At 43.4% G+C, this 19,731-nt stretch overlaps 1 protein-coding gene across 5 annotated transcripts in view; it reads left to right on the top strand.

The window, feature by feature from the left end:
- LOC141171999 (sialic acid-binding Ig-like lectin 14) overlaps positions 1–16,827 on the top strand; it is a 123,552-nt gene extending 106,725 nt beyond the window's left edge. Inside the window, exons 5-8 of one of the 5 annotated variants that reach the window (XM_073655758.1) lie at positions 1,812–1,940; positions 3,065–3,111; positions 9,599–9,758; positions 16,005–16,827. In XM_073655758.1, coding sequence (XP_073511859.1) covers positions 1,812–1,940; positions 3,065–3,111; positions 9,599–9,758; positions 16,005–16,027 — 359 coding nt within the window. In that variant the 3' untranslated portion in view covers positions 16,028–16,827. Of the gene's footprint in view, positions 1–1,811; positions 1,941–3,061; positions 3,112–9,598; positions 9,759–16,004 lie in introns of all 5 variants that reach the window. The other 4 variants (XM_073655757.1, XM_073655759.1, XM_073655761.1 and 1 more) reach the window with 4 other exon arrangements.
- Positions 16,828–19,731: the final 2,904 nt, after the last annotated feature.

Raw genomic sequence — 19,731 nt, 5'->3', positions numbered from 1 at the left:
GTAACTCACTTTCCTGATTTTGGTCGCTACATCAACAATAATAACTGTAACTTGTGTTTTACATGTGTTATTCCCTCTGCGCCGGTTCCATTTTTGGATGTACTATTAAGCGGTAATAGTGTGACACAAAAGGTTGAGACTTCTTTAAAAAAATTAAAAAAAATTCAAGTTATATTATTTTATTGTCAACTAGCTCACACCCCAGGCACACTATTCATGCCATAAACAGAGGTGAATTCACAAGGGCAAGGAGAATATACTCAAGTTAAGAAAGCTTTCCTTGTGAAAGCCGCATGATAATAAACAGACTATCAGACAGGGGTTATAACAATAATATTATTAAGCATGCCTTTAGGGCCAGTTCAAAAACATCCTGTAATCACTTGTTAGAACAAGAAAATCAGAAGTTGAAAAACTTTTCTAATGCACAAGTCACTTTTTCAGCACTCTATAGTTTCCAGTATAACAACTTCAAATTGTCAACCAGGATGAACAGTTGTGTAGTATCCTCCAGAATGGGTATAGGTGTGAAGCCAAGCGGGGCTACACACTTGATAACATCCTTTTCCCCAGTATGCATAGACAAATCCACACCCCAAATTCATGGCTTTCCATCAAAGGCTTTCATAAATGTGCCAGTACTAGATGTAACGTCTGCAAGAAGAAAACATATTATTTTTTACCTAATCACAGTATCATACATCAAATAAAATCTTTCATTAATTGTGATTCTGATCACATCATATATTATATAGAATGCAAAGCTTTAACCATAAATCTATTGGTTAGACCTCAAGAAAGATCAAAAAAATAATATCCGAACATATAGCTAGCATTAACAACAATAACCAGGGTTACTCTGGTGCTGTCAAACATTTTGTATCCATACACAAGGGAGATCTTTCTCATTTTTCTTTCTTTGGAGTGGAAAGGGTTACCTGTCCTATTAGGGGAGGCAACTGGAAGAAGCAGTTAGCATTTCGAGAGGCGTTCTGGATCTTCACTTTGGATACAAAGTATCCATAGGGCATGAATTGCAGGAACAATCTCTTTTATATATATATTAGTATTGTCAGAACACATAGGGCATTTAAATTTTTTGACATATAGATTTTTGTTCTCCATATACAGTGTTATTATGTGTCATTTATTTCACAGTAATTGTTGCACTAGCACAGCTGATGTTTTTCCGATGTGATTCCTTCCTTTGTTCTGATAGGTTCTCTAGCATTATATAGACCTACCCATTTATCTTGAATAACATCCTATGAATAATGGCGTCAAAGTGCGCCAGAAACACGTCAGGTGTTTCCTCCGGGTTTTATCATGAATTTTTAATCACGTTCTAATAAAGAATATATTTTATGCTACCTGGATGGCTGTTCTGGGATTACCTTTCATCTACTCCATATTGGCTGAAATCACCGGCAGGTACGGCCCCCATCAGCTTTATTCAACTGCAATGAAGTTTCCATTATATATTCAGGGTGTCTAGCTACAACCCTCCACTATAAAAATAAAACACTCATTCCCATCTCGGTGCCGTTCCAGCAGTGTTGACACCTGGTCTCTCAGAGTTTGTGGGACATTTTTCTGATAAACATAAATCACAAAATTATTTTATTTCTTGGTGTAACATTAGCCTACGACTCTAAGATATTTCTGTCATTTTAAGTGAACACATTGGGGAATAAAGAGGAGTTAGGGGGGAGATGGTGTTGAAACTAAAAGTTCCCATTATGTAGGCGATAATAAATCATAAATTGTTACATTGTTTTAATATATAGACATCATCGTTAATATCTTTATAGATTGTGCTCATACAACCATGGATTCTACCATCATTATTGGAATGGTAATTGGTAATATTATGGTCCTCATCCTCATTTTTGTGGGAATCTATTTCTATATGAATAGAAAAATGGAAAAGAGACAATTAGGTAAGAATATACTGTATATTACATTGATTCTATGAAGGGTTATTCCTCGAATCATATTATTTCTCAAAAAGCACAGTAAATGCATACCAATCGCTGATATACCACCTAGCCCAACATAAAGTTTCTTTCTTTCACCTTTTTTCTTCTCTATCTGTCCATCCAGCTTCACTTATCTAAATGGGTGGTCCTATTGGAATCTTCTAAAACTACATTTTTCAGCAATCCCTTGCTCTTCCTCAGTGCTGCAGACCTCCACACCCTCTCCTGTGTGCTATAAACTAGTTTTATGTCAGAGATATCATCAAGATAATCTAAGTGTTCAATTCATCTTATACTTCTGTACCTTGTCTGCCCCTGTAAAGGACCATTTATGACCGATTTTATCTTCAGGTATCTACATCAGTATGGCTGCCTGTGGGGTTTTACATCATTGGTAGCTGGAGCTGATTATAGCAGAGCTCAACCCTCCTGCAATCCTCCACAAAGACAGTGCAGAGCTGGGTTTGTTGTCTTCTGCTGACAGATCAAGTTTGTGAAACTACAAATACTGCTGTGTTGATGCATATGGCAGAAGATAATCTTCTGCCATAGATAGAGCAGTGATTGAAGTTGCACATCACTGGTCTCTCAAAATATAAAAGTCACAAAGAATTTCCATTACTTGTATTAATGTATAGAAACATCAGTTTATTTCTTTCCAGGACATGTGAGGAACAATGATCAGTTTTGTATTTTTTATTTTGTGACCCCCTACTCAGCTCTAAATAAAATCAAGCAAAATGGTTTACAGGTGGGCTGGCATTTTGTTTGATTCATGTAATCCTATATATATAAAAAAAATTCATGTTCTGGGCAAAAATTCAAGTTCTTGAAAATCCAATCTTTTGTAAAATTCAAAGTGAACTTGATTCACCTTGAACACATTCGCACTTCTCTAGTAATACTACAAATTTCCTATAGCCTTCATTGCAGAGAAAATATGAAGTTATAAACTTCTGAGGAGGTTTAGTTAGATTGGAATAAACTATTTATGTAATAATAATTAGAATATGATTATCCACAGAATATTTATGAAAATGTGCTGCATGGACGTACGACTAAAATATTCTCTGTTTTGTTAGCAGAGCGATCTCCTGCCCCTGGAACACAAGGAACAGAATCCACATACCAGGTACAAGCTGTTTATGGGACAGAATCTCTATTAGTTTTCTCTTCTATCTCTTTTCTTTGGATACTAAAGCTCTGCCGCCAGTACGGAAAGTATATAGGAGGATTAATTATTTATTATAAATTATGTTTCCCAAAACCAAATAATTACTACACAACCTAATGTCTAGAGATGAGCGTTGTTCGACTCGAACTGTTCGCCAATCTCAAATTCGAGCTGTTTTGGGCGGTGTTCGAGCCGTTCGGCGAACACGGACAATTTGAAAAAAATTCGGCTGTTCGAGGTTATGTTCGATAACTGTTCGTGCACCAAAATCATAACTGGATTTTTTCTCAGTAATGCTGAAAATTAATGTTAATACGCAGTTTGAGTGTACAGCGGGGCGGGGGGATGGGCAGGGGATGGATCTCTGCAGGAATAATGAAGATCTCCATTTTTTTTTCTCTTTCCCGCATTTACAGTGGGGAGGTGCAATCTGTCAGCCTATCAGCTGTGCACACACGGAGCGAACTGCCTTTTTTCACACAAGCAAGGGCATGTGTCATTGGCTGTGTATGTCACATGTCCTTGCCCTATAAGACCCAGCAATTTTCCCCGTCGCCACCATTTTCTCATTGCTGCAGCTGCGTGTTAGACGGCACCGCTGTTGCTGTGAGCGCTATACCTTGTTAATTTCAAGCCAATTTTCGCACAAATCTACAGATAGCTTGGGAGTAGGGAATAGTTGTGATTGCAGTCCTTTTAAGGACAAGGTTACAGCATTTCCTATGACTTTTATTAGGCAGGTCTGTGCTCTTAAATAGATAGGTTGGGAGTAAAGACTAATTGTAATTGCAGTCCTTTTCAGGACTAAGTTACATCAGTTCCTATCAGTTTTTGCAAGGCAGGTCTGTGCCAGTGCTGTGCAAGATTTTTTCACAGCATTTGGCTAAATCTAGCAAAGCAAATCCTTTTTGGCCTATTGCAGAGTGTGTTAGTCAGTGGAGTAGCCTATCTGTGTTGCAAGCTACACCACCTGTGTATAGAATACCAATTTTTTTACTGCACCTAGTGAAGTAAAACATTTTGGGCATAGCATCATTCTATTAGTCCATCTATACTGACCTCCATCAGGTTGCAAATTGAATATAATTTTTTTCTGCATCTAGCTCTGAAAAAATATTTGGGCTTCTAGCAGTGTGTGGGACTTGTTCTATTAGTCCATCTATACTGACCTCCACCAGGTTGCAAATTGAATATAATTTTATCTGCATCTAGCTCTGAAAAAATATTTGGGCTTCCAGCAGTGTGTGGGACTTGGTCTATTAGTCCATCTATACTGACCTCCATCAGGTTGCAAATTAAAAATAATTTTATCTGCATCTAGCTCTAAAAAAATATTTGGGCTTCTAGCAGTGTGTGGGACTTGGTCTATTAGTCCATCTATACTGACCTCCATCAGGTTGCAAATTAAAAATAATTTTTATCTTCATCTAGCTCTGAAAAAATATTTGGGCTTCTAGCAGTGTGTGGGACTTGGTCTATTAGTCCATCTATACTGACCTCCATCAGGTTGCAAATTAAAAATAATTTTTATCTACATCTAGCTCTGAAACAATATTTGGGCTTCTAGCAGTGTGTGGGACTTGGTCTATTAGTCCATCTATACTGACCTCCATCAGGTTGCAAATTAAAAATAATTTTTATCTGCATCTAGCTTTGAAAAAATATTCGGGCTTCTAGCTGTGTGTGGGACTTGGTCTATTAGTCCATCTATACTGACCTCCATCAGGTTGCAAATTAAAAATAATTTTTATCTGCATATAGCTCTGAAAAAATATTTGGGCTTCTAGCAGTGTGTGGGACTTGTTCTATTAGTCCATCTATACTGACCTCCATCAGGTTGCAAGTTAAAAAAAATTTTTTTCTGCATCTAGCTCTGAAAAAATATTTGGGCTTCTAGAAGTGTGTGGGACTTGGTCTAATAGTCCATTTATACTGACCTCCATCAGGTTGCAAATTGAATATAATTTTTTTATGCATCTAGCTCTGAAAAAATATTTGGGCTTCTAGCAGTGTGTGGGACTTGGTCTATTAGTCCATCTATACTGACCTCCATCAGGTTGCAAATTAAAAATAATTTTTATCTGCAGCTAGCTCTGAAAAAATATTTGGGCTTGTAGCAGTGTGTGGGACTTGTTCTATTAGTCCATCTATACTGACCTCCACCAGGTTGCAAATTGAATATAATTTTTTTCTGCATCTAGCTCTGAAAAAATATTTGGGCTTCTAACAGTGTGTGGGACTTGTTCTATTAGTCCATCTATACTGACCTCCACCAGGTTGCAAATTTAATTTAATTTTTTTCTGCATCTACCTCTGAAAAAATATTTGGCCTTCTAGCTGTGTGTGGGACTTGGTCTATTAGTCCATCTATACTGACCTCCATCAGGTTGCAAATTAAAAATAATTTTTATCTGCATCTAGCTGTGAAAAAATATTTGGGCTTCTAGCAGTGTGTGGGGCTTGGTCTATAATCCATCTATACTGACCTCCATCAGGTTGCAAATTGAATATAATTTTTTTCTTCATCTAACCCAGCCAATAGTTTTGGCCTAATACCACAGTTTGGCCACTCAGCTCTGCTCGGTTCCCATCCATTATTTTTTTGTGCAAACAACTCCAGAGTTGTGAATTAGTTAACCACCAAAATGAGTGGAAAAAGGCCTGCTGCTGTTGGAAAGAGGAATAGGCGTGTTGGGAGGGGAAAAAAAGGTTGTGTCCGTGGGGTAGGTGTTAAAGCAACAGCTACATCTGCAGAAGAAAGACCATCTCCAAGCCAAACTAAAATGTCTACTTATTTTAGCGGACAATGTGATAAGATCCCTTCTTACGGCCACGCCAATTGCTAAAAATTCCAGATGAGGCACAAAAACAGCAGGTGCTTCAACGGATATCAAGTGCTCCTTTAAGTGGGCTCTCCTCCACATCAACTTCAACATCACAAATACTCCAGTCCTCAGAGGTGTCACCCCAATCGCACTTGCTTCCTCACAGCTCCAAAATCTCCAGCTGCCCGTCTGAGTATGAGGAAGAACAGATGGTTGAGTCTGCAGAGCTGTTTACTCATACTATAGCCTGGGAATCAGAGGTCGGCTCCAGCGCTTCTGTGAATCCAGACGAGGAAATGATCTGCACTGATGCCCAGAATCTTTATGAGTCGGATGCAGGACCAGACGCAGAAGGTTCTGACCATAATGTAGACCCTCATTCCCAAACTGTAACTCCTGTTGGTGGACACAATGAGGAAGACGATGATGAGACTCAAATACCTGATTGGAGCGACAACTTTAGTTTTTTGTCAGGGCAGGAACAGGTTGGCTCTGAGGACGACGGGTGTGATAACACACAGGGTGATGATGATGAGGTTGGAGATCCTACTTACTGTCAACCCACAGTCAGCCAAGAGATGAGGTCAGCAGAGGAGGTGGAGGAGGATGCTAGTGACGACGAGGTCAGGTTGCGTCTTCCTGGACAGAGACGTAGTACTGGAAGCACATCAACAACTGCATCCTCAAACACAACTCTGCCTCTCACCACAAATCGTGGTGGCTCTTCAGGTCGCATGAGTGCTAAGCCTTGCATAGCCTGGGCATTTTTTCAGATCGATAAAGATGACCCAACTCGTGTTATCTGTAACATTTGTCAGCAAAAGCGAAGTAGAGGCCAAAAAATACATAGTTTGAGTACTTCATGCATGAACCGGCACATGGACATGAAGCATAAGTTGCAGTGGGAAGCTCACTGTGCTACAATGCGGCCTAGCCGGCCAGGCCAACCGCCTTCTGCCACATCTTGTGCATCCGCGGCCTCTTCATCCTCTGTGACTGGGGGGGACAGCAGTCACACCTGTTTTGGGATGCAGACCTGCCACCTCTTTACCTGCAACAGGCAGCGTGATTGGCAGGTCATCATTTTCTTTGGAGGTGGTAACACCAGCTGGTGTTGAGCGCTGTCCGACATCGATAGCACCACCTTTGGATCAAGGCAACCTAACATGTCCGCCTGCATCTTCCTCACAGACCGGCAGTTTGCCGGGGACACCCTTCTCAACCCCGTCTAAGCACAACAGCCAGCCCTCGGTCCCTCAGATGTGGACAAGTAAAAGACCATTTCCTCCTAACCATGAGAAAGCTAAGAGGTTGAATTTCACCATCTGCAAGCTCTTGGCTACAAAAATGCTGCCTTTCCGCCTGGAGGACACAGAGGATTTTCGAGACCTTATGTCCGTCGCAGTGCCCCAGTACCAGATGCCCAGTCGGCACTACTTCTCAAAGAAAGGTGTGCCTGCGCTCCACCAGCATGTCACACACAACATCACCGCTTCTTTGAGAAACTCTGTGTGTGACAGGGTGCATTTCACCACAGACACTTGGACGAGTAGGCATGGACAGGGGCGTTACATGTCGCTGACTGGGCACTGGGTAACTATGGTGACAGCAGGACAAGGGGCTGCTGTCCAAGTCTTGCCGTCCCCACGAGTTGTGCGTCAATCCTCTTTATCTCAAAGTTCCTCCACTGCTTCTGCCTCCTCAACCTCCTCTCGGTCCTCCACCTGCACCCAAAGCCTGTCTGGTCATGCCACAAGCTTTCTAACTGCGCAGAAGGGATCCTGCACACCTCCTTACTATGCTGGCAGTAGGGCTCAACGTCATCAGGTGGTTTTTACTTTGAAATGTCTGGGAAATGTGGGTCACACAGCTGAGGAGTTGTGGTCAGCTCTGGAGAACCAATTTCATGAATGGTTGTCTCCACTGGACCTGAAACCAGGGAAGGCCGTGTGCGACAATGCTGCAAACCTGGGTGCGGCCCTTCGCCGGGGCAATGTCACACACGTGCCTTGTATGGCTCACGTGTTGAACCTGGTTGTCCAGCAATTTTTAGCCCACTATCCCGGACTAGATGGCCTTCTGCAGAGGCCACGGTGCTGTGTGCTCACTTCCGCCTTTCGCATCCCGCAGCTCAGCGACTTACATCTCTACAGAAGTCGTTGGGCCTGCCACTTCACCGGCTAAAATGCGATGTGCCTACCCGGTGGAATTCAACTCTGCACATGTTGCAGCGACTGTGGCAGCACCGACAAGCCCTGGTGCAGTACGTTCTGACGTACAGCCTGGGCCAACGAGATTCAGAGGTGGGGCAAATCACGCTGGAGGAGTGGTCTCAGAACAGGGACCTATGCACCCTTCTGCACAGTTTTGAAATGGCGACGTAGATGTTTAGTGCTGACGATGCCATTATCAGCATGACTATTCCAGTGGTTTACATGCTGGAGCACATGTTAAACAGAATTCGGAGTCAGGTGGTGGCACAAGAGGAGGTGGAGGAAGTAGAGGAGGAGGAGTTGTATGCGGAAGGGCTAACATCTGCAAGGTCCAGACGGTCGGCAGCACCAAGGCGGCAGGCATGTGAGGGTGGGGGAGATGGTTTTACCAGGGTGCATGGTAGCAGCCAAACTAGTGAGGAAGGTGCAGGACCCCAGGAAGAAGTGGAGGACGAACTGATGGAAGACTCATCAGATGAGGGAGACCTTGATCACATTTCTGTTGTGCGAGATTCGGTGGAGAGGACAAAGGAAGGAAGAATGATTGTTACCTCGCCACCAACATAACAGGGACTTGGTGCTCCTGGATGCGCAAGACATGAGTGCCTTCTTGTTGCACTACCTGCAACATGACCCTCGAATTGTGAGAATTAGAAATAATCCTGACTACTGGGTTGCCACACTGTTAGATCCCCAGTAGAAAAGTAAATTTGCAGAAATTATTCCTGCCATAGAAAGGGATGCACTCATGCAGGAGTATCAGCAGAGACTGTTGCAGAATCTTACATGTGCTTTTCCACAAAACACCAGTGGTGCACGTAGTGAATCTCACAGTTCCAACTTGCCAACCGTGGGACCGTCGAGTGTTCAGCACTCAAACCGTAACAGAAACACATTATCTGCTGATAACATCAATTTTGCGGAATCATTTCACCACTTTTTTAGCCCATCCTTTGCAAGGCCACAGGAGACAAGAAGTCTGACACATAGTCAACGCCTAGAGACAATGGTACAGGAGTATCTCCAAGTAAACATTGAAGCCATGACTGTGTCACTGGACCCTTGCTCTTTTTGGGCTTCCAATCTGGATAAATGGCCGGAGCTAGCCACTTACGCCTTGGAGATCTTGTCATGCCCCGCAGCCAGCGTTCTGTCTGAACGTGTGTTCAGCGCTGCTGGTGGTGTTGAAGTGACCGCGGGTAAGGCCGCGCATTGGTATCTATGATCTGGCCCAGCAAGATCCCCACACACAGACTCTATCTTGATAACCGTATCTTTACTCGTATACATTTTTAACACAGCAAAGAAAAACAATAAATGACAACCGTAAATATGCACAGTAATAACGTGTACTGATAAGCTGACCCTCACTGTCCCTACTCACACGTTACCATTCCTTTACTCCAGAAGGATGTGTCCCCGTCACAGGCCTGTCTGTCTTTGCAAGAGGGTGTCCCAGCCGGAAAAAAAACAGGAACAGCAGAATTTGCGGAAAGAACGGAAGGGGTACTTCGGCCTCTCACCAGAGGTCCCACTTACAGTCTCTCTGATCCGGATAGAAGCTCTGGTGGGTCCCCTTATGTAGTCCACACTCCAGTAGCAGGGAGTGTTACAGCTGAATCCTTCAGCAGTGCAGAAGCTGGGGAAGGCTCCGAGGATATGGTGTCAGATAGAAGAAATCATGTTGAGAGTCTCTCCTGCGCCACACACGAGAGCCTGCACACTGTCCTGGCTCTTTTCACAGACCACAGCAGACTCTTCGCGCGCTTTTTCCTGCTTCCCACTTTGGTCATGTGACTCTCTAGGGTGGGACACAGGAGGCTCAGTCTTTTTCTCTGTCATCACACCGTGCGCAGGTGCAACCTCTGGCCACAAGGTGACAACATCATCCTGTGTAATCACTTCTGTAACAGGCTCTATATCAATTATCACAGAACAGCCAGAGCCGGCCAGCTCACTACAGTGTGCTGACAGATAAGCGCACGCGGCTCTCCACTGATAATGTAGACGGACTCACGTTCATAAAGATGAACAAATCATGGATCCGAAATGACTTTTCTACCCCTGTGTCATCCTGGGGAGAGTAAAAGCTTGATGATTGGTTAAAATCACCTCACCAACCGTTTTAAGCTTTCAAATTACTAATCATGTTTATCTGTATCTTGGCTGGAAAATAATTTGGGCTTTGTAGCAGTGTGCAGTACTGATTCTATTAGGCCATCTATACTAAGCTCCACCAGATTTAAAATTACTAATCATGTTTATCTGTATCTTGGCTGGAAAATAATTTGGGCTTTGTAGCAGTGTGCAGAACTGATTCTATTAGGCCATCTATACTAAGCTCCACCAGATTTAAAATTAATAATAATTTTTAGCTGCATCTTGCCCGGAAAATAATTTTGGGGCTCCGAGATGCGCAAGACACATAAGTGCCTTCTTGCTGCACTACCTGCAACATGACCCTCAGATTGTCAGAATTCGAAGTAATCCTGACTACTGGGTTGCCACACTCTTAGATCCCCCACACTCTTCGATCAACCTTTTCATTTTAATAAAGACCAAAAAAATTGTCATTTTTTAAATTATAAGCATTAGCAGGTTATTAGAAACTGAAATCAAACAGTTTTCAACTCAAAACTTTATTCTAGGTGATGTTACATTTGCACATGGGACCCCTTGTTCGAAAGGAGCTTCTGTCCATTGAATTTATCAGGTTTTGGATGGTGTCTGCTTCAATTGTTTTGCATGAGGACAGAATACCCTCCCAGAGCTGTTGCTTAGATGTGAACTGCCTCCCGCCATCATAGACAATCCTTTGGATGATGCTCCAGAGGTTCTGAATGGGGTAGAGGTCAGGGGAGCATGGGGGTCACACCATAAGTTTGTCCCCTTTTATGCCCATATCAGCCAGAGATGCAGATGTGTTATGTGCAGCATGAGATGGTGCATTATCATGCATGAAAATGATCTTGCTGTGGAATACACGGTTCTTCTTCTTGAACCATGGCAGAAAGTGCTGTTTGAGAAACTCCACATACATTATGGAGTTCATCTTTACCCCTTCAGGGATCCTAAAGGGGCCGACAATCTCTCTCCCCATGATTCCAGCCCAAAACATTACTCCACCTCCTCCTTGTTGGCGCTGTAGCCGTGTTTGCGTGGGGTATCCATCAACCAGCCATCCTCCACTCCTTCCATCTGGACCATCGAGCGTTGCACGGCACTCATCCGTGAACAAAACAGTTTTGAAATCAGTCTTCATGTATTTTTTGGCCCACTGGAGCCGTTTCTGCTTGTGTGCAGTGGATAGAGTTGGTCGACAGGATGGCGTACGCACAGCTGCAAACTTCTGAAGGACCCTGCATCTTGTTGATCGGGGGACGTTGGAGGCACCAGCAGCTTCAAAAACTTGTCTGCTGCTATGACAAGGCTTTTTTGCCGCTGTTCTTTTAACCTGATGTAATTGCCTGTAGGAAAGAGTCCTCAATTTGCCCTTATCAGCATGCACATGTGTGTACTGTGAATCAGCTACATACTTCTTGATTGCCAAGACACTTCATCCTGATCATCGCACAATTTCTTGCTTCTCAGCAGCCGACACATCCTTTTTCTTTCCCATTATGGCAGAAAATGTAGGCTGCTTAATAATGTGGGACAGCCTTCTTAAGTAGTCTTGCCTTTCATTGGACACACCTGCCAAACTAATTAGCACAGGTGTCTGCAATTGCTTACAGTGATATAAAGAGCCCTGACACACATCACCATCAATGAGTTTAACTGACAAACAAAAAAATTCTTCTCTTATCACTCCTAAACACTTTTTACATAATAATTTGGAACATAGTGTACATGTGCTTTCCCACAAAACACCAGTGGTTCACGTAGTGAATCTTACAGTTCTAACTTGCCAACCGTGGTCTGTATGGAGTTGTTCAATAAAGGGCCCAAAATTAAGATAACATAGACGGGAGAAGTCTCTATGAATATAAATTCCTAAGTATTTGATAACCCTGTGAGGGCCAGGCAAAGGGAAAGTTGGACTGGATGGAATCCTGTATGGATTTGGGGAGGGAGACATCGAGGGCCTCAGTCTTCGCTGCATTGATTTTAAAATTTGACCATGTAACAAAGTGATCTATTTCAGCCATAACAGCAGGGATGGATATATGTGATTGAGTGATATATATTAGGACATCATCAGCAAATAGAGAGCACTTGTGCTCGGTGCCTCCCACCTCAATCCACCTAATATTGGGGTTATGGCGAATTGATGAGAGCCGGTGCTCCGTCACTAGGATGTATAAGAGAGGGGACAGAGGACATCCCTGCCTTGTCCCATTGGTGATTATGAAAGGTGATGAAAATGTTCTGACGCGCCCCCTGGGCCTTGGGACACCCAGAGCCGGACCCTTTTTGGTGGATGCTGGTGGTTGTAGTCTCCGTGGCGGCGACCCGGTTCCGTGGCTCAGGGCGGTTAAACCAGTGGTTGAACTATTTATGTGGTTTTGATGTTTAAACGTCCGACTATGCCACCCGTGGATTGCGGTCAGAGTGAACCGCCGCTGCAGGCAGACCGCTGAGGCTGGTGTTGTGGGTGCAGCAGAGCATAGCATAACTCCCCACGGGAGGAGTATAGCCTCAGGGCAGTGTATGCGGAGGATGGGGGTGATGGTGCAGGGCAGCAGCAGTAATGACACGGAGTCAGTGATGCAGTCCAGGGCCTTTACTCACAGTTCTTATTATCCAGACCACTTGTGCGGGTAACGGCTGCCCACGTCGTACTGTGCTCACCAGGTGAGGGGCTCAGACAACTCCCAGATAACTTTGTAGCGCTTCACAGGACCCCCTTTGTGTGTCCTTTGTCTGGCCTTTCTTACCAACCCTTCTGTCCGGCTGCCTCAGGCCTCCTCTTGGTAAACTTGGCGCCAGTTTCCCTGACCCTATGTGGTGCCTTCCTAGCGGGTGTAGCGAGGGGCTGCGCCACATAAAATGTCACAGCCTCTGGTTTCTAGCTGAGGGTAGTTTCCCGCCTCCACTAGTTTTGGGGACCGGTCTCCCCCTTTGGTCTGACCCCTCCACGCAGGTGGATTCGGGCATGCTGTGGCGACTCGCCCGTCCGCACCCCTGGGATCCTTTCGTTCCTCGTTCCTGGAGCCTTCTCCACTCCTCTTCCTTCCTTCTCCCTCTTCCAGGCCTGGGCCTCTGTTACTAGGCCCGCCTCCGGAGCAGTGCTCATGCAGAGCCCCTGCTCCCTGTCACTTCTGCTCAGACTTCTCTGCACTGAACTAAGATGGTGCCCATCTTTTATACTCCCTTCTCAATGCACCCAGGAACTGCTTCCTCCCTGCTCCTGCACTACAGGGTTCCCCTTCCTCAGTGTTCCCTCCCCCCACTACAGCCAGGGACAGGGACTGTCGTGCCCATCTCAGGGGCATATTGGTCGCCCTGCCCCACGGCAATGTTGTGTAATGCATGCAGGTGTCGGGTCCTGATCCACACTCCATCCTTACCTGAGAGTGAGATATCACACCGCTGGGTGAGGTGCAATACCTCTGTAGCAACCGAGCCCTCAGGGTGCTACAGTTCCATTTATCTTCAGACTAGGTGACGTATTGCGATACAGGGCCGTGATTTTGGCTATAAAAGGGTCCCCTAGACCCCTACCCCAAGCTTTTTAAGAGAATAATATATGGCGTGCCAGGAGACTCTATGGAATGCTTTCTCAGCATCCATCGAGAGTATCTAATTACAAATGTTTAACTGCATCTAGCCCAGGAAATACTTTGTGCGTAGTAGTATAAAAGCTTTTTAACTGCAGCAGCTTTAGTGTACGCTACTGGAGCTGGAATTACGCGGCTGCTGGCATGAGACTTGCCCTCCAATAGATCCTTGTAAAAGGATTTAAAGTGTATTCATTCAAATTAGAGAGACAATTTAAATTAAAAAGCTTAGAGCTGCCTCCACCACAGGGGTCTTGCTCGACCCACCAGCGGACAGGCACCAGTATTGGGAGAGGGGGGCTGGCCGTCAGGGTCCACCGCGGCTCTGGCACAAACCCGGCGACACAGAGGTGGCACGGGCAGGAACGGACTGGCCGTGTCGGCTTCTCACTTTTTGGATTTTAGAAGGACATGACATGCCTATATCTGTGTCTCCCCCTCCTTTTACTCCTCCACCTCTTTTCTTTTCGCATGACTATATGTACATGTCACTTTTCCATGTGTTAGTTATGTCTTCTGAGCAGTTTGTCAGCTTTTGGACACCTTTGAAGGTGTTTTCTATGTGTTTCTATGTGTTTTTGTTTGCCTGCCATTGGTTTTAACAGTGTTCCAAGGTGTTCGACGAACAGTTCGACGAACACACGGGTGTTCGACGAACCGAACCGAACTCGAACACTACGGGGGTGGCTCAACACTTCTAAAGTCTCGTCTAATCTTCAGTCTTCAGGAGCACATCCTCCACTTCCTCCTGGCTTCCGATTGCTCGGGGTTGGTCCACCCCTAAAGATTTACAGATCGGACCAGCGGCATGGCTGCACCACTGGTCTGAACTGAGCTCTCTCTGATGCTACTGTTCTGCAATCGAACAATGAAGCTGATCTGATCCAGAGATCTGGTCCATCTTCAGAGATGCACTTGTAAGCTGTATAAGAAACAGCTTGCAATCATCTACTACTTATTTGCCTTTTTTCCTTAACTTTCACATTGTTGATCAGTCCGGTGTAATGCCTATATCCCCTCCCTTCATAAACTTTCTCGCCAACTTCCATCCAACCAATACCCCAATTATGACATGACACGTAGTTTGGATATTCTGGCCACAGCAGCCTTTACTTAAACAAACAGATAATTAAATTCAAAACGTTCAATAATAGGATTGGTAAGTTCCTTGAGGATACCAAAATCTGAAGATTATGAAAAAGCACAACCATAAATCATAATTACTCCCAGCCGTTACCCCACTGGCTCGGGAGCACCATAACCAAAAATGGGTTTGTCTCAAAACTTCTGAGAACCAGACATTCCATTGTCTTAATTCCCCCCTAAAACCACCAGACCAAAGACAACCTTTTACCAATTGAGGAACACATGTCCTAATGCATCCCCCGGACCAATTTAGAACCAACTTTAAGGACCCTCCAGCCGCCATTAGCCACCATGATCCGAAAGTTGCCCCATGAAGCCCCATTCCTAAACATCTTGCAAAATAAGGGAGGGCAGGACTGCTAACTGCCCTGGGAGCGGGATAATGTAAAACCCCAGCCACTATGATTACTTTTTTAACCCCTTGCTTCCAGCATCATTTAGTGATAACTCCATCTTCCTTCCAACCAATCATCATGCTGGCCTCTGCCCACACCATGGGTGATTCTCCGGCCTTTCCTAACCTGATGAATGAGAAAATAGCTCCTCCCAGTGGGCAAAATGATTACTACACAACCTCTGACAATGACCTGGTTATTGTGACCGAAATCAACATTAAAAACCAAAGCACATTTACATATCTGGTGGATAAAACAAGTAATGAAGAGGGGTGACTTAACATGTAATATCATTATTAGTAGAGTGGGAGGTTTCTGCTGCAGACGGCTGCCTCTCGGTCAGAGACAGAAAAGCCTAAACCGCAGGTTTTTCTAAATATTTTTTTTCATCTTTTGTGACATTGATGGAATCAATGAGGATGTGTGATTAGAGGGGTGGGTAATGCTATCTCACTTTAGTTCCTAATTTTTAAAGTGCCATAAAGTTGGATATTGTTCACTGCGTTCAGGTAAAAAAAAAATATATATATAAATGATTATTTTATTTTTTAGGAATTGAAAGGGCAAAAAAATGATGTCTACCACAACTTTAAGATGCAGTAAGAAGTTAATGCAACCAAACACAATGAGAACATTGTTCTTGGTCGGATCCAAAGCTGGAATTGCTGTGCTACAAAAGAATACTGCAAATCACTGGACTTCAGTGCTGTCAACCACATATAAATGCTAATTTCATGTCATAGGCGTATAATAGACGGTGAAGTTTAGGTCAGGACACCCACAGTTACTCCATTTATCATGGTCCATACTTGGACCATAATAATTGGCCATCTCAACGAGGCTTTAACCAGCTGTTCCAAGACTATTATTCCCAGCAATACCCTCATTGACCAAAAGGAGAGAATATCAACGCTGCCGGTTCAAAAATGTTTATAGAAAAATTATGGTGGGACAAAGCAGATGAACTATGTTGAGACTATATATTCCATAGATCCTACAACCACCACCTTTCAGCCCATGTGACAGTATTCTATAATGCTGTATATATGACTCTAATTTGCCCTGCAAGGCAAAAAAGACCTTTTATTATACTCACCTGCGGCACAGTTTAGTCCGATGAGCGTTGCTGTTCTTCAGCAGGCACCTCCTCTCTTCTTGCAATGCTGTCCTTTTCTGCTTTATGTTGATGACTCGTCTTACATCATCCACACAGTGTCACCCTTTGCGATCTTATGCAGGTGCACTCCTTTCTGACCTGCCGGAGGCAGAGCAGAGTACTGTTCTGCACATGTGCAGTACTTTTTGTTTCATTGCAGCCATTTGGTAAATTCTAAAAAGTTTATTTTTTCCTCATTAAAGTACACTCTGCACCCCATCTTGACTGAAAAAAAAAAGAAATGAAGAAATTATTGCAAATTTATTAAAAAAAGAAAAACTGATGAAATATCACATGGTCATAAGTATTCAGAACCTTTGCTCAGACACTCATATTTAAGTCACATGCTTTCCATTTCCTTGTGATCCTCCTTGAGATGGTTCCACTCCTTCATTGGAGTCCAGCTGTGTTTAATTAAACTGATAGGACTTGATTTGGAAAGGCACACACCTGTCTATATAAGACCTCACTGCTCACAGTCCATGTCAGACCAAATGAGAATCATGAGCTCAAAGGAACTGCCCAAGGAGCTCAGAGACAGAATTGTGGCAAGGCACAGATCTGGCCAAGGTTACAAAAGAATTTCTGCATTACTCAAGGTTCCTAAGAGCACACTGGCCTCCATAATCCTTAAATGGAAGAAGTTTGAAGCAGGAGAAACTCAGGACTCATTTTATGGAGTCAGGCATCCAGAAATGATTTTGAAAAAGGCATATGAGGAGGCTATGAGGAGAGAGAGGTTACAGTTACTTAATCCTATCCCTCCAAAAACAAAAGATGGTATTTTTTTCCCATCACCACTTTTGATAATGTTGCTTCTGAAATGGGGTCAACATGGCAACAACATTGGTCTAAAGTCCAAATTGACAGACATATCGGAGAGTCTGTTGGCTCACGTCCATTAATAACATAGAAGCAAGGAAGATCTTTGAGCGACAGACTTGTACATAGCCAATACATTCCTCCCAACAAAACTACATGGTTAACATCAGACATAAAGGGGTGTTATAGACGTAGTGGTTGTGCTGCATGTTTATTTGTCACCACAGAGAAAACATTTTCTGGCACAATTACTAAAGAGAAACTTGACATCAAGTCATTCATTAACTGGTGCACCAAATAGGTAATTTACAAAGTAACATGTCAGTGCGACATGGAGTGCGTGGGTGAAACCACATGTGAATTCGGAAGAATAATTGGTGAGCACCTTTGAGACTTTACAAATAAGAGGGATTGCTTGTTCTCAGTGGGAGAAACAAAATAATGATTTTATAGTTTTGATAACTTTTAATGACTAACAAAATAAAATAAGTGATGTTACAAGCCAAGTTATTATTATTATTATTATTATAACGCCATTTATTCCATGGCACGTTACATGTGAAAGGGGTATGCATAGCTCAAACAATTACAATAATTTTGAACTATACAAGTCAGCGACTGGTACAGGAGGAGTGAGAACCCTGCCCGCGAGGGCTCACAGTCTACAAGGGATGGGTGAGGATACAGTAGGTGAGGGTAGAGCTGATCGTGCAGCAGTATGGTGGAGAGATAGTTACTGCAGGTTGACGGCTTGTTGGAAGAGGTGGATCTTCAGGTTCTTTTTGAAGGTATCCACGGTAGATGGCAGTCTGATGTGTTGAGGTAGAGAGTTCCAGAGTAGGGGAGATGCACGGGAGAAATCATGTATTGTGGAAAGAGGAGATAAGAGGGGAGTAGAGAAGGAGATCTTGTGAGGATCGGAGGTTGCATACAGGTGAGTACCGGGAGACTAGGTCGCAGATGAACGGATCCTAGGACTGAACCTTGGGGATACCAACAGGGAGCGAGATGAGGAGGTGGTGTGTGAGTGGAAGACACCGAATAATAATAATCTTTATTTACATAGTGCCAACATATTCTCCAGTGCTTTACAATTCAGAGGTTCATACACAACAGTCATAAGTAACATAGCTAAAGATAATACAATAATTAAAGCAAAAATAATGACGACCCTGCTCGTAAGAGCTTACAATCTACAATGAGGTGGAGGTGACACAAAGTACAGGGCCTTATTTAAAAAGATGGTCCAGCCATCTTGAGGGGATGAGGGATAGATAAAGGCTGCATGAGTTCATCACCAGCCAGTATGTGTAGTGCTTTTGAGTGCAGTGGAGTTTGGTGGAGACTTATGTTTGGAGAAACAATGAATGGGTTATAAAAATATGTCCGGTCTATTAGGTATGGCTGAGATGAGAGGAGAGGGAAGAAGCGCTGGAGGATGGAGGAGAGAATTTAAGGTGTTGAATAACTGTTTAGGGTTGTGAGACAGGGAGGATATGAGAGATGAGAAGTAGGTTTGTTTTGCTGCAGAAAGTATGGACTTAAAATAAGTTTCAAGACTATTTAGGTCTCTTCCTCAGGCATGGTATGAAAAAGTATCTGAAGAAACACAAATATATGCACAAAAAGATCAGAGACATGACATAATAGATGGACATTTAAAAAAACAAACAAACTGAGCTCAGAGATTGAATCTTTCATTAGCTTAGATAAGTTGTGTGAAAGTTTTATTGTCCTAGACCTGATGCCCTCAATGTCTTTGGAGTAGATTCCTCAGATTTTGTAATAAGACATTTGGTTTCCGATACATGGATGTCTGGATTGAACCATTTAGAATTGTTATGGTGGTCTCCAGAAAGTCAATTTCTGTATTTCAGTGGTCCAATGTCAAGTTTATGGGGGAATGAAAGATGTTGAATGTTTCATGGAATTTTTTAAGCTCTTGTTCAGACTCAGTCCAGACTATAAAGATGTCATTGATGTAATGGAAATAGGCCGAGGCTTTGCTGGAGCAGGATGATAAAATTTATTCTACAGTTTAGCCATGGAAAGGTTGCATACTGGGGTGCCATTATTTTTACGGTGTTCATCGAACAGAATAAGTAATGTTTCAGTTTTATAGATTGGTTCGTTCTGGTCATGGCATGTACCTTTTTTTTTATCACAAATGCTGTGTTTTTAAAGACAAAACAGGAATACGCCAATATACGAAATCGAGACTGAACTGCTAGGAACCAAAGTTCAGGCGAGGAATTGGGGGATGGAGTCGCCTGATATATTACCTGTTGGCAAGTGATGGAC

This window comes from Phyllobates terribilis, unplaced genomic scaffold, assembly GCF_046119375.1.
Source record: "Phyllobates terribilis strain yellow unplaced genomic scaffold, ASM4611937v1 Scaffold_12__6_contigs__length_324123572, whole genome shotgun sequence".
NCBI lineage: Eukaryota > Metazoa > Chordata > Amphibia > Anura > Dendrobatidae > Phyllobates > Phyllobates terribilis.
The sequence above is the reverse complement of the archived record's forward strand: the minus strand, read 5'-3'. Positions and strand labels throughout refer to the sequence as shown.